Source organism: Rhinoraja longicauda, chromosome 20 (assembly GCF_053455715.1).
Source record: "Rhinoraja longicauda isolate Sanriku21f chromosome 20, sRhiLon1.1, whole genome shotgun sequence".
In the NCBI taxonomy this organism is placed as follows: domain Eukaryota; kingdom Metazoa; phylum Chordata; class Chondrichthyes; order Rajiformes; family Arhynchobatidae; genus Rhinoraja; species Rhinoraja longicauda.
The window spans coordinates 11,073,885-11,089,238 of record NC_135972.1 but is presented as its reverse complement, the minus strand read 5'-3'; the positions used below and the strand labels follow the sequence as shown (position 1 = coordinate 11,089,238).

Here is a 15,354-nt window from a genome sequence, read left to right as displayed (position 1 = left end):
TAGAGTCCCGCGTCGAGGGGCTGAACAGCCAAATCGTGTTCTTTCAGTACTCTGTAAATGCCTTTTTAATGAGATAACTGATATGAAAGAACTATTCTGGCATGAATATCTCTTCACATTTAATCATGTAAAATAAGGAAGTTGAAAGCATTTATATTGTCAATTAGTTGAAGTCTCAGTCTGTGGTATTTCAAGGAAACATTGAAATCAACGTTTAAGTTGCCAAAACACTACTTGTAAATTTCCAGGATTGAACAAGACACTTTAATTTACAAAATGAAGCAATACTTTGATTTCAGATCCTTGTGTGTCGTACATAAAAACCCAGTTGTTTTAAGGAGCCAGTTTAAAGCTCAAACTAAATATATCTAATTGGCTGTATTTTATGTCAAAAATTGAGAAATGCATGTGCACTGGTCTCAATCACACAATTTAAAATTCAGTGAAGTGTTCTCCAGCCTCTATCTTTTATGTTGAGTGTAACGTGGAAGCCATTTGCCTTCAATTGGAGAATTAGATATAACTCGCTCACTCAGTTTATATTCTGTTCTGTCAATGAACTGATAGATAATTGGCATCAAGGGCATTCATTAGTGAAGGGCAAAAATAATATATCTGAGGAGAAGGCAGGAACGGGGTACTGATTGTGAATGATCAGCCATGCTCACATTGAATGGCGGTGCTGGCTCGAAAGGCCGAATGGTCTACTCCTGCACTTATTGTCTATTGTATTTAAAAAAAGAACATTGACCAGCTTTGTTAAGTCTGAAGAAAGGACCCGACCCGAAACGTCGCTTATCCATGTTCTCTGGGGATGCTGGCTGACCTCTGAGTTACTTTCACTTTGTGTGTTTTGCTTAAAATTTCCTGCAGTTCCATGTTTCTACATCATTTGCTTATGACTTAATTGGAAGACATTTCTTGAAATTTTAAATCACATAACTTCTATTGTTTATTGTATTTAGGTTATGTGGTAGAAATATACATTTCATTTTAAAACTATTTTTGACTTCCCAATCATCAAGTTGTGGGAAGTTAATGTGTGAGGGGGTAAAAACAGAAATATTTGCAGTCAATAACAAACCACCTGCTTCTTCCTGAAGAAGGTTTAGTGATTTGTATGGTGAGGAGTTCCCCCTTTCAAATGTAGCTGGCCGTCTCTTTAAGGGATCTCTGGCATCCAGACGCTGTGATAACATCAAGGGGCTGAGCGACCATTCAATCACATGGCAACATTCAAACAGATGGCAGAAAGGGGACCTCACGGTTCTCAGCTAATGGTGCAGAAACCACTGACTTCATCCAGCGCGACTTACAAGTGACACCAGACCACAGGAATGTTTTTAGGAAGGAACTGCAGATGCTGATATAAACTGAAGATAGACACAAAAAGCTGGAGTAACAAAACCTAAGATAGTAACAAAAAGCTGGGTCAGGCAGCATCTCTGGAGAAAAGGAATAGGTGACGTTTTGGGTCGAGACCCTTCTTCAGACTGAGTCAGGGGACAGGGAAACGAGAGATATAGACGGTGCTATATAGAGATATAGAACAAATGAATGAAAGATATGCTAAAAATGTAACGTTGATCAAGGAAAGACGAAACCCACAATGGTCCATTGTTGGCTGTGGGCTGGGTGATAATGAGTTTTGACTATTAACAGACGTCTGAATGACTTACGGGATAGATGAAGAAGCATGGTTGTTGCTGAACTTGCCAGTGACATCCATGTCACACGGAAAAATAAAATGAACTTTCATGTTTGATCTCCTGGTATTTTGTATCAATGAATCGAGGATTTGCTGGAAACATAACTAGAATTGCTACATAAAGACTATATTTAAGGTGAATCTGCCAGCTTGGAAAGGGGCAGTTGACAGGCTATTAACCTTTCTCAATGGACTTAATTGTCTAATGAAAAAGAGAACCTACCTTACAAGTTACTGAAGACGGAACTTCATTTTTGTATTCTACTCGCATGAATTGTATCCAGAATCTAAATGCATTTGTGCCCTGCTTTCCTTTGACACACAAGAGGCAACATTTGCTGCCTAAAGATGTTAGCTGGTGTACAGTCCATGATTGGCAGCACTTACAAGAAATTCTACTGCACAAATTTAGTTTGTGAATGGTACAGGTCTCTTGATCATTACAGCACATCTGAACCAGACGTTTAGCTTTAAGTCCCTCTTGGGCTGCTGCCATGGAGTGTGAAGTATTGTTCTTCATTAAGGTAGGTTAATTTTTATGTTCTCTGACACAGAAATTGTCCCACCTCCTCTCCCTCTGAGATTTATTTTCACTTTCTGCCAATATCCTTTGGCATCCTGAGTTTCTCCCTGGCATGCAGATTGTTCTCTTTGACTCCTTATTTTTCTGATGACTCCCCCTGAACTTCTCTTCTCACCTCCCCATCACCTTCTCAGTCCACTTTGTTCTAATGCGCACCCTCTCAATATCTCTTCCACACTCCAATTGCTTTCATCCCCACGACCAAAAGCTGCTGCCCAATGATCTTTCTGTGGTCTCTTAAGTTCATTACTGGTGACTGCATAAGTAATAACTGACTTTATACTTTTTGTATTGTGGGCCTTCAAATATCTGAGCCTTGAGGTGCCATATGTAGCTGAAGTGTGAAAAGAATCTAAACAAAATTCCTAGCTCGAAATATCTCCCTCAGAAAATTAGTGAGACGCCAAAAATGGTTCAGATTTTGAACTTTTTCTTTTTTTTTAATCAGTAAAGACATCCAGCTAAATTAACAATGTTTTTTTTATATATAGTGAAGAAACTTTGTACTTTTAATTTAGTTTAGTTTAGAGATACAGCGTGCAAACAGCCCCTCGCAGAGCAGCGACCCCCACACATTAACACTATCCTACACACGCTTGGGACAATATGCACTTATACCAAACCAATTAACCTACAAACCCATACGTCTTTGGAGTGTGGGAAGAAACTGAATATCTCAGAGAAAACCCACGCGGTCACGGGGAGAACATACAAACTCCGTACAGACTACACCTGTAGCCGGGATCAAACCCAGGTCTCTGGTGCTGTAAGGCAACAACTCTACTGCTGTGCCAGTGACTTGTTTCTACTGAATTTTCTTGTACTGTTTTTCTTTGCCCTATAAACTGTAGCAGATAGAATTGATAGCAGAAGCCTTTAATAGCCTCTGCTCTCTATTTTGTCTGTGCTAGCATTGAAATATCAGAATAGTACAACTAGGCATTTCTTGGCCAAATTGTAATTTTCAAGGCCACGTTTTATTCATGTGGACAGTCGTACTACTGCGAATGAGAAAAGGAATAGTACTTTCAAAAGCTCAAAACAATGTTTTGATTTTTATTTAATTGTATCTCTATTGAAAAAATTCTCAGACTGCACCACAAATCAATGCACTTCTGTATTTTTGTGTAAGTTTCCTTTTGAAAAATGCATATTAAGTTGTCACCAATAAGGTTGATTAAGAAGGTTAAATCGTTGGGTATTAATAGTGAGGTTGCAAGATGGATTCAACAATGGCTGAATGGGAGATACCAGAGGGTAACGGTTGACAATTGTATGTCAGGTTGGAGGCCAGTGTCTAGTGGAGTGCCCCAAGGATCTGTGTTGGGTCCACTGTTGTTTGTCATTTACATTAATGATCTGGATGATGGTGTGGCAAATTGGATTAGTAAATATGCAGATGATACTAAGATAGGTGGAGTAGTTGATAGTGAGGTAGATTTTCAAAGTCTACAGAGAGACTTGGGCCTTTTGGAAGGGTGGGCTGAAAGATGGCAGATGGAGTTTAATGCTGATAAGTGTGAGGTGCTGCATTTTGGTAGGACAAATCAAAATAGGACGTACAGGGTAAATGGTAGGGAATTGAGGAATGCAGTGGAACAGAGGGATCTGGGAATAACTGTGCATTGTTCCCTGAAGGTGGAATCTCATGTGGATAGGGTGGTGAAGAAGGCGTTTGGTATGCTTGCCTTTATAAATCAGAGCATCGAGTATAGAAGTTGGGATGTAATGTTGAAATTGTACAGGGCATTGGTGAGGCCGAATCTGGAGTATGGTGTGCAGTTCTGGTCGCCAAATTATAGGAAGGATGTCGACAAAATGGAGAGGGTACAGAGGAGATTTACTAGAATGTTGCCTGGGATTCAGCACTTAGGCTACAGAGAGAGGTTGAACAGGTTGGGTCTTTATTCTTTGGAGCGTAGAAGGTTGAGGGGGGACTTGATAGAGGTTTTTAAAATTTTGAGAGGGACGGACAGAGTTGACGTGGGTAGGCTTTTCCCTTTGAGAGTGGGAAGATTCCAACAAGGGGACATAGCTTCAGAATTGAGGGACAAAGGTTTAGGGGTAACATGAGGGGGAACTTCTTTACTCAGAGGGTTGTGGCTGTATGGAATGGGCTTCCGGTGGAAGTGGTGGAGGCTGGCTCGATTTTATTATTTAAGAGTAAATTGGATAGGTATATGGATAGGAGGGGATTGGAGAGTTATGGTCTGAGTGCAGGTAGATGAGACTAGGTCAGGGAGAATGGTCGGCGTGGACTGGTAGGGCCGGACAGGCCTGTTTCCATGCTGTAGTTGTTATATGTTATATGTTATATGTTAATGTGCAAAGGCCTAAATTTCTGACACCGCAAATGCTGTTATCATGAAACCTATTGCTTTTACTTTTATTTTTTAATAATGAAGTTTAACAAAAATTTTAAGCAGGCCATCAGCTATTATGTCAACAAGTTTATTTTTTCCAATGAATATTCTTTAGTCATACACAATAGTTCGTCGTTTATTATTTTAACATGCATTGATTTGATGCGTATTAAGCCCGTTTCAGGTTCTTCTACTACACTGAAAATAAATATCTTGGAGAGAATGTGGCAGTGGAAATTGCGCATTGGGCTAACGCCAAATGTTTCTCAAACTTTTTAATGTAAGTCGTTCTTCTGTAACTTAACAAAGGCATTGAAGAGGGATAATATTGTAGCGGAGCTATTTCTTTCTTCAGAACTGGCAATTATTAATTCAGCTCACACACAATATCCGTCTTTTGTCTGCAAATAAACTCGCTGCTAATTTTGCATCCGTTCTCTATGTCAAAACAAGATTCAGAGTGAATGCATTATTCTTGATCGCTTTTGTATTGTGTGCCAGGTTGAGTAATAGTTTTCAAACATTCATTTTATCACAAGTGGGCATTGCATGGCAAGACCAATGTTTATTACCTGTTCCTTTCTGCTTTCGTAATGGTCGAGTTGACTTATCTTCTTGACCCACTGTAGTCAGTGATGTGAAATGGAATTGAGTTGCATTTCAGTACTTTCATCCAACAATGTTGCCAATGATCAGTTCCGGACACATGTTTGTGTTGGGTGTCAGTGATATGTGCTGGGGCACGAGCATTTTTTATTATTGCAGGACTATCAAAAATGTAAGCCACATACGGATGCTGTCTTGTACGTTCTCCCTGTGACCGGGTGAGATTTCTTCGGGAGCTCCGGTTTTCTCCCACATTCCAAAGACGTATAGGTTTGTAGATTAATTGGCTTCGGCAAAAATTGTAAATTGTACCCAGTGTGTGCAGTATAGTGCTAGTGTATGGGGATCAGTGGTTGGTGCGGACTCGGTGGGCCTGTTTCTGCTCTTTATCACTAAACTAGACTAATACACGGTGTGGGCATTTAAAAAAAACCCCAGTGGTTTCTGATTTAAAATCATAAATCTCATTAGCCACATAATGCCCAAGATATTTTGTTTGGAGTCAATCACAATATTGCATATCATAGCTGTCACTACTAAGAGTATGTTGATTGAATTTAATTCCTCGTCATCAAAGCTCAGATTAAGATTTACAATTAAAGCAACTTCATAAATATAACTTTTGTGCTTCCCAAAAACGTGGTTGACCCTTAGTTTTCAATCATCGACTTTTGAGTGAAGCTTTTGTTGTTGTAATTAAACTAAGTTGTGTGCGTGGAGGGTGGGGATTGTGTAGTGTTGGTTGAGGGTGACATAAGACACCATCCTTGTCAATTTTAATGTTTGCCCACAGCAGCGCAAGAAAAGAAAGTCTCTTGTGTTTAAAAACAAACACCTGTGCGGTGAAAGATTCTTCTATTCTGGAAGTTAGATTAGTGTAAAATGCTACAGTCAAGTATGATAGGTTTTTCATTTATAGTTTTGCTCTCTGTTTCTGCTGCCTCTTCCTCTTCTGGGATATGGGAAGTGGTTCATGGATTTTGGTGTCCCATTGTGGGCCTTTACTGTCAAAAGGTGGTGCTGTTCAGCAGGGAAAGGTTGGGGAAAGGACCTCAGCTGTGTAAATGTTAAACATAAGGCATGCCCTCTCACATGCTACTGTGAATGGATTGACAGTGAATTGGATTGCAGTCAGAGACCGTGCTTGACACTATCTGTGCTAAGATTGAACCTATTTTGGCTTTACAACTTCAACTATAAAGGTCTTCCCCAGCAATGACACAAATGGACGTAAGCAGAATTTTAAAAAAAAAGTCAAGATAGGCGTAAAATGCTGGAGTTACTTAGCGGGTCAGGCAGCATCTCTGGAGAAAAAGGATAGGTGATGTTTCGGGTCAGGACCATTTTCTACTAAAAAAAAAAGTGAGCTGGTTACTCTGTAAAATAAAATTGGTTGCTGCAATTTAAAAAAAAATTAGGTTTTCCCTCTCTTGTCTGTAGGATCCTACTGAATATGAACTGCTGTATTTCTCTATCCTCCACCTCCCCATCTTAGCCACAGAAGCCTTGCCTCCAAAATCAGTTTTTCTGCTTCTGACCTGTTATGGACCCTATCTTTTCTAGTTTCGAATCCTGGAATTCCCTGCAGTAAAATCCTTTAATTAATTAACCAGTTCCCTGGCATCATTTGATCCTACTTTAAATTCATTTCCCCTTTGTTCTACCTATTGTACTGGCGTTTGACATGATTGTATTTATGTATAGTATTATCTGATTGTTTGGATAGCATGCAAAACAAGGCTTTTCATGGTACTCGGTACACTTGACGAAAATAAACCTAACTTTGATTAAGTTTTGTGTTGTCTCTTTAATCCCTTTTTCCATCTTTTAATTTATCATATGTTTTTTTCACTAAGCATTTTCTGCAATATAATTGTGAACTGTTGCACAATGCATTTAGCCCAAAGATGTCAAAAGCTCAGCATAAAGGAATTGTGCCATTAGTGGTGGACAGAAGGAATGGAGTCAAGTCTACTTTATTTGTCACATGCAAGATGTGCAGTGAAATGAAAGTGGCAATGCCCGCAGATTGTGCTAAAACTACAAACAATAGAAATTTTAAAAAAAGACACAACACAAAATATAAATTAATACAGTAAATTAGTCCCTGGTGATATAAGAGTTAACAGTCCTGATGGCCTGTGGGAAGAAACTCCGTCTCATTCTCTCTGTTTTCACAGAGTGACTGCGGAGGCGTTTGCCTGACTAGCAGCTGGAACCGTAGCAGCAGCTCCGTTGCTGGGGTGGTAGGGGTCCCCCATAATGTTGCTGGTTCTGGATGTGCACCTCCTGATGTATAGGTCCTGTAGGGGGGCGAGTGTAGTTCCCATAGTGCGTTCAGCTGAACGCACTACTCTCCGCAGAGCCTTCCTGTCCTGGGCAGAGCTGTTCCCAAACCAGATTGAGATGTTGCCGGACAAGATGCTTTCTACAGCCCCAGAGTAGAAGCACTGAAGGATCCTCAGAGGGACTCTGAATTTCCTCAGCTGTCTGAGGTGGTAAAGGCGCTGCCTTGCCTTACTCACCAGTGCGGCAATGTGTGTTGTCCATGTCAGATCCTCTGTGATGTGGACTCCCTAGTATTTAAAGCTGCTCACCCTATCCACAGTAATCCCATTTATCTCCAGTGGCGTGTACGTCCTCGGATGTTGAGCCCTTCTAAAGTCCACAATCAGCTCCTTAGTTTTTGTGACATTCAAGAGGAGGCTGCTGCCCTGACACCAATCAGCCAGATCAGCCACCTCCTCCCGGTAGGCCTTCTCATCGTTATCGGGACATTTCTCATCGGGAGGGACATTTCCTGCAGACATGCCTGAGGAAAGAACGTGGATAAATTTAAATAAAAAAAAGAGGTGACACATTGGAAGAGTTTAATAATTAGGGCAAAATTAATGCATTGGAGGTTATAAAAACTCACAAGTTAACAGAGGGGTTAGTGCACCACGTATAGGACTGGACTTTGGTGGCAGAATTTGAAGCATTTTATCGAACGTCTATGATCCCAATCCAGCAGGGAGAGGATTTGAAAATCTTGAAGCAGAGATGAAAAATATCAATACAATGAAAAGTCTGTTGAGTGTAAAGCTCAGGTTAAGGCTGAAAGTAGATTTGACATAATTAGTATTAATTTGACCCCAAGCTTTTCATAACATAACTTTAAATGTCTAGGTCTTTCTTCTTTGTTCCGGTGGTGTTAGAATGAGAATATTGAAACATGTAACTTTGTCGAATGCAATTTTATTGCTTAAAGCTGCACTTGGAGAACTGTAATATTACAGTTAAAATTAATTACTGTTAAAATTAATTTCTGTTACATTTGTGCTTTAGCTTCCAGTTTCAGCTGGATTCAAAATGGTAGGACATTGTGCCAACCCAAAATTCCGTCCTATATTTGTAAAACATTTACTTCTACTGTTTCGAGTCTTTCTTATGAGGCACCTCAAATTCGCAAGTAACTTCTAAGTTATCTTTTTTTGGAAAGGAACAAATTATAATAGAAGACACCAAAAATATAATTATCTTTGCTTGTCGTAATATCTCTTTCGGCACATGGGATGGTCATACAGCATGGAAACAGACCCTTTGGCCTGACTTGTCCATGCCGTCCAAGATGCCCATCTAAAATACTCCCATTTGCCTCCTGTCACATTATCTGAAATGGAAGGATGTATGGTCCTGGACAAAAGAGCATTCCGATTCTAATAATTGTAATGAACCAAAAGTTATCTGCAATGATAGAAAGAAAAATCTGATAGATAAGAGACGAGTGTTATGGGATGCCAACAATATCAAAGCTTCTACTGCTTGTGAGAATAGCTTTGTTTCACCTCTGGTAAATGCTAGGTCATTGTTTACTATGTTTTGGGGCCTATTACCTTCTGACCATTCTCTATTGACTTTTGATCTGTCGAATGTGGTTCCACTAGATATATTTGGTTACCATTGTACATATTAGACACTGAAAGTTCTGCAAAACGTTTTGGATCAGAAGGCCATTTGAATGTGTCTTCCACTGTGCATGCTCAGTATTGTTGGAATGTACAGCTCTGCAGCACAATGACACAGATTCTTTCTGTTACAGATATGCACTTGTTTGGCCACTGTCCAGCTCATGATGAATTTTACCTAGTTGTGTGCAGTCACTGCAACCAGGTAGTCAAGCCACAAGCTTTCAATGGGCACTGCGGTAAGCTACAGAATAGTTCAATGCAAATGATCTTTGCAGAGGTGCATCTTGCCAGAAGTTCACAGCATAATCAAGGCACTATGTGTGATGAGCTGAGTTGAGTTTTTGGTCTATTTGAACTGATATCTTTCCCACTTTCTTGCTCATATTGCAACTGTGAACTGAAGGAAAATAATTTAAAAAATCTATCTTTGGTCCCTGTCAAACCAAATTATTGAAGTTTTGTTGCGAAGGAAATTGAATGATATCATCTTTTTATTTGCCCAAAAAGAATAATTAGTCATTTCTATTTTCATTTAGGCTTACTATAAATGTGAAATAAAACATTACCCATTGATAACCTATTGACAAGTGTAGTGTAGTTATAAACAATGAATAAATGAATGATGTTTACCTGATTTGAACATTTTCGACATTTTTTCCTGGGAGCCTGATCGATTTTAAAGTGTCTTCATGTGTAGCTCGTGCTTTGAATAAATAAATGCATTTAGACTGTTTAAAAAAAATAATAGGTGAGTAAATAGACATGACGAGATTTGCAGCATATTTTCAGGCTGATTTGTTCCTTTATGTTATTGAGCTCTTGTTTGTTCTGGTGGGATGTTTAGTGCATTTGATGGTTTATGACTGAACAATTAATCTGATCCTGTGTTTGTGTTTGGCACCTTGACCAACTGTTTATTGGGTTAATTGCTTTGGCCGCTAGATGTCTCACTTTTCAACCAGGCATTTGTGGCTCTTAGCCCAATAGGAAAATTAAGTAATGTTCCTCAGTATAATATGTAAAATTGAAATTTTTTTAGATCATGGAACAAATGCATATTCCTTCTTTGTGTACTGGAGAATGATAAATAATTAATCTTCAAGGATGGGGACCATTCTCACTTATTTCCCAAAACTTCCCCAACCGAAATTCATTAGACCATGAGACATAGGAGCACCCATCAAGTCTATTCCGCCATTTTCCCTCGCAATCTCATTCTCTGCCTTCTCCCTGTAACCTTTGGAACCCTTCCTAATCAAGAACCTATCAATCGCCTCTTTAATAATACCCAATGACAAGGCCTCCAGTGTCATCAGTTGCAATGAATTCCACAGATTTACTACCCTCTGGCTACAGAAATTCCTCCTCATTTCCATTCGAAGGCATGTCCTTTTATTCTGAGGCGGTGCCCTGCGGTACTGGGCTCTCCTGCTACAGGAAACAACCTCTCCACATCCACTCTATCTGGGCCTTTCATTTCACGGTAGGTTTTAAGGAGATTCCCCCCTCATCCTGCTAAACGCCAGTAAGTACAGGACCAGAGCCATCAAATGCTCCTCGTACGTTAACCCAGTCATTCCCAGGATCATTCTTGTAAGCCTCCTCTGGACCCTGTCCAACGCCAACACATCCTTCCCCAGATATGGGACCCAAAGCTGCTCACGGTATTCCAAATGTGGCCTGACCAATGCCATAGAAAGCCTCAGCGTTACATTCTTACTTTTATATTCTAGTTTGGGCTATTTTTTTATTTCCTTATCTCCCCTGAAGTTGTGTAAGTGAGACATATCTGTTTGTTCAAAATCGAGCAAGTCATTACTTTTTGTTAGAAAATGGTAGCTGTTTGGGTCTTCTATATGAGAACGTTAATGTGTAATGCATAAAATGAGGCTCCTTGCTGCTTAAGTAAATTGAGATCTTTGCACATAGCATACAAATGTTTTTTTATCCACTAACTGTCATTTAACAAGCAATCAATTGAATAAAATATGGATTGTCTGTTCACTGTACTTTATTTGGATCACATCAGTTTGGATCGCTGAGGATGTATTTAATCTCTACTTTGAAGTTCATTCAAAAGATAGAAAATTTAGACTGATCAAATAGTCATATTTGCCTAACATGCAGTTCGGTAGGTAAATGTTATGATATATCTTGCAAAGGATGTGGTATAGAATTCTTAATGCATAGAAGGAGGGTTCAGTATCTGTCTCGCTGTTTGATGCTTTTACGTGTTCCTTTTAAAATCTCTGGAAACCTTTTCCTTGCACTCCCTTTAAGCTCACCAGACTGTTCCCTATGCTCCTTTAGTTTAGTGTAGTGTCACATGTACCGAGGTACAGTGAGAACCTTTTTTGTTGCATGCTATCCAGTTATCGGAAATACTATACATGATTACAATCAAGCCGACAGCAATGGACAGATACAGGATAAAGGGAATAACGTTTAGTACACAGTACAGTCTGACTAAAGGTAGTCCGAGGGTCTCCAATGAAATAGATGGTGGATCAGGACAGCTCTCTAGTAGGTGATAAGGTGGTTCAGTTGCTTGATATCAGCTGGGAAGAAACTGTTCCTGAATCTAGAGGTATGGTATGCATTTTCACCCTTCTGTACCTTTTGCCTGATGGGAGAAGGGAAAGATGGGGTGTTCGGGTTGAGACTCGTCCTCGACTATGCTGGTGGCCTTGAGAAGGCAATGTGAAGTGTAGATGGAGTCAATGGAAGGGAGGTTGGCTTTGTAGTGTAATGGCAGGAAAGGTAGATTTATCATCAATCCAGCTGTAAAATCCAGGGTGTTATTTCTCTCCCTACTTTCTGTATTCTCAAATCACTTGTTTAGTACTTATTGAATCATGAAATCATTGAAAATCTACCAACGTACAAGAAAGCTGCCTAAGCCAGTTGGGAAAAGTTAATCACGCCTTCTAGCGCTAGGTCCACAGACTTTCAGGTCAGAACTGTTCAATACTTTTTAAATGTGATGAGGGATTTTTAACTCCTCAGTGAATTTCAAACCACCACCATAGTTAGATAAAACTTTCCTCATTTCCCCGCTAATCCCACATTCAATTATTTTACATCTGTGCTCCTTTGTGTTTTGACCCTTCAGCTGAGAGAGATCGCTATTTCCTATTTACTCTACCTTGATCTCTTGGTTAAGTCTCTCTGAAGTATATTCTGTTCTAAAGAAAACAAACCCAGCTTATCCATTCCTTCCTCCGTTATAATTTTACAGTCATGACGACATTTTGCAAATCTCCTCTGCACCCAGTGCAGTCTTTCCTGTAATATAGTGGCCAGAACAGTAGGCAGTGCTTGTTCAGTATATAATCTTTTACACACTTTTAACATAACCTCCCTGCCCTTGTTTACAGAGAGTTCAGAGAGATACAGGGTGGAAACACGCCCTTCCTCCCGTTTCGGGTCAGGATCCTTCTTCAGAAGAGAGTAGTATTATTAGATCAAAGAAAAAGGCTTGTAGCCTTGTCAAAAAAAGTGAGATTGAAGATTGGGAAGGTTCAGATTTAATCAAAGGAAGGAACATGAAAATGTTAAGGAAAAGGAAGGTATATAATAATTCAGCAGTAAAAATAAAAGCAGATGGTTAGAACTGCAGATACATAAAAAGAAACAGATTGGCAAAAGTTAGTGTGTGTACCTGACTAGACAAATTATTTTGGGTAATGGGAAATTGCAAAGAAACGGAAGATGCAGAAAACCATATGGAAATGATGCAGCTCAGCTGGTGAAGGAGGAATAGGGACAATGGGTCAAGAGCAGATGCAACCTCACTGGTTTTCCACTCTGGTCTGAACTATCTGGATAATAGGAACACATCCGTCAGGTTGCTATTCATCGACCACAGCTCGGCAGACAGCACTACCATCCCCACCAAGCTCATCACCATGCTCCAACAACTGTCCTTTTTGCAAACTGGATCCTTGACTTCGTCATCTGCAGATCTTAATCAGTGTGGATTGATAACATCTCCTCCTCACTGACCATTTTCTCAGGTGCACCTCAAGGTTGTGCGCTTAGCTCTGTACTATGTTCTCCGCACACCCATGACCTTGTGAGAAAGCACAGCTCCAGCACGACGACACCGCTTTGCTTGGCTGAATCACCGGATGTAATGAGTGGAATACAGGGATACAGATAGAACAGCTTGTTTGAGTGGTGCCACAACAACAACCTCTCCTCAGCGTTAGCGAGGCCCAGTATCTAAATGTTGTCCAGAAAGCAAACCATGTGCCGGTTTTCATCAGTGGGTCAGTAGCGGAGAAAGGTAGCAGTTTGAAATTCTTGGGTGTTAATACCTGTCCTGGGCGCAGCACGTAGATTTAGATTTTAGACTTTAGAGATACAGCGTGGAAACGGGCTCTTCGGCCCACCGAGTCTGCGACAACTAGCGATCACTCCGTACTGTCCTACGCACGCAGGACAATTTACAGAAGCCAATTGACCGACAAACTAGCACGTCTTTGGAGTGTGGGAGAAAACCAGAGCACCCGGAAAAAAACCCATATCTCTTTCCTCTGCGCTACTGTGCTGCAGAGGTGATGTAATCGTAAAGATGTGAGCAGTTCTAGTTTCTTAGGAGTTTAAAGAGATTCAGTGTATCTCCAAATATTCTAATAAATTTGACCATATTTACTGTAGAGAGTACCCTGGTCGCATCATTATCTGGCATGGCTATTCTAAAGAGTTTTGGAGGTGCCCTGCCGCAGACACCTTCCAGAGGTGCTGCTGAGAAGTCGAGGCCGGAACCTCGCTGGACGGAGCCTCACGGGCCAGTGGTGGAGCCTCGTCAGTCGACGACGCCTGGGTCTGCGGAGCCCGTGGCTGGGACCTGGGGAGGCACCGGAGAGGTCGTTGCGGCGGTCATTGATGGCACCAACGGTTGGACGAGGTCGGGCATGTGGAAGTGAGGACGCTGCTGCCGGGGGAAGGAACAAAGGAGGACTCGGAGTGGGGGAACGGCCGTGAGGGAGGGGGAAGGACAATAGAGGACCCGGACCGCCGTGAGGGAGGGGGAAGGACGATGAACAATGGAGGACCTGGGGTGGGGGGGGGGGGGGAGGGGGGAGCAACAAAGAGGGACCTGGCTCAGGGAGTACTTTGTAAGTGCCCTTTAGGGGTGACTATTTGCATACCTTTGGTATGCAAGCAAAGAATTTTACTGTGACTTGTCACATTTAACAATAAAGTATTCAATTCAAAGCACAGGAATGCAACAGACTGCAGAGATTGGTGGACTCAGCCTGGTCCATCACAGGCTTAGCCCTCCCCTCCATCAAAAGCATCTACATGAGACACTGCCTCGAGAAGGTGGCATCTATTATCAAGGATCCCCACTATCAGGGCCATGTCTTCTTCTCACTGCTATCATTGAACAGCAGTTACTGAAATCGCCTACCATCAGGTTCAAGAGCAGCTACTTTCCTACAATTGTCAGATTCTTGGACGAACCTGCATAACCCTAATCCTACCACAACAACCTGAACAACACTAATCCTACCTCAACAACCTTCACAACTCTAATTCGACTTCTTGCACTACTAGGGACTTGCTTATTCCCACCCTCTAATTATGTTTTTTAATTAATGTCTTGTTTTTTGCTTGGTTGTTTATTTGTTTAGAATTTTTTTGTGTAATTTATGTTAAATTTGTTCTTGTGTGATTGTCTGACTCTGTGCCTGCAATGCTGCTACAAGAAGATTTTTATTGCACCTGAATCACACATACAATGACAATAAACTCAACTTAAACATAACATAAATTAAATTTGAAAGGTGAGGTTTATAGTTTAGTTTAGTTCTAGTTTAGTTTGGAGATCGAGTCCGCGCCGACCAGAAATCCCCGTACACTAGCACTATCGTACACACTAGGGACAATTTACAATTTTTACCGAAGCCAATTAACCTACACACCTGTACGTCTTTGGATTGTGGGAGGAAACCGGAGCACCCGGAGAAAACTCACGTGGCCACGGGGAGAACGTACAAAATTTGTGCACACAGCACCCGTAGTCAGGATCAAACCCAGATCTCTGGTGCTGTAAGGCAGCAACTCTACCTCTGTGCCACTGGTCAGTAAGGCCAATCTTAAATATTGCTTCCAAAGCAGCAAGGGTCTTGCAGG

At 41.0% G+C, this 15,354-nt stretch overlaps 1 protein-coding gene across 1 annotated transcript in view; it reads left to right on the top strand.

Annotated features, from left to right (window-relative positions):
- The window catches only part of LOC144603556 (ataxin-7-like protein 1), a 162,437-nt gene that overhangs the window by 16,108 nt on the left and 130,975 nt on the right, over window positions 1–15,354 (top strand). The window contains 1 exon segment of the mRNA XM_078416932.1: window positions 9,342–9,446. Coding sequence (XP_078273058.1) covers window positions 9,342–9,446 — 105 coding nt within the window.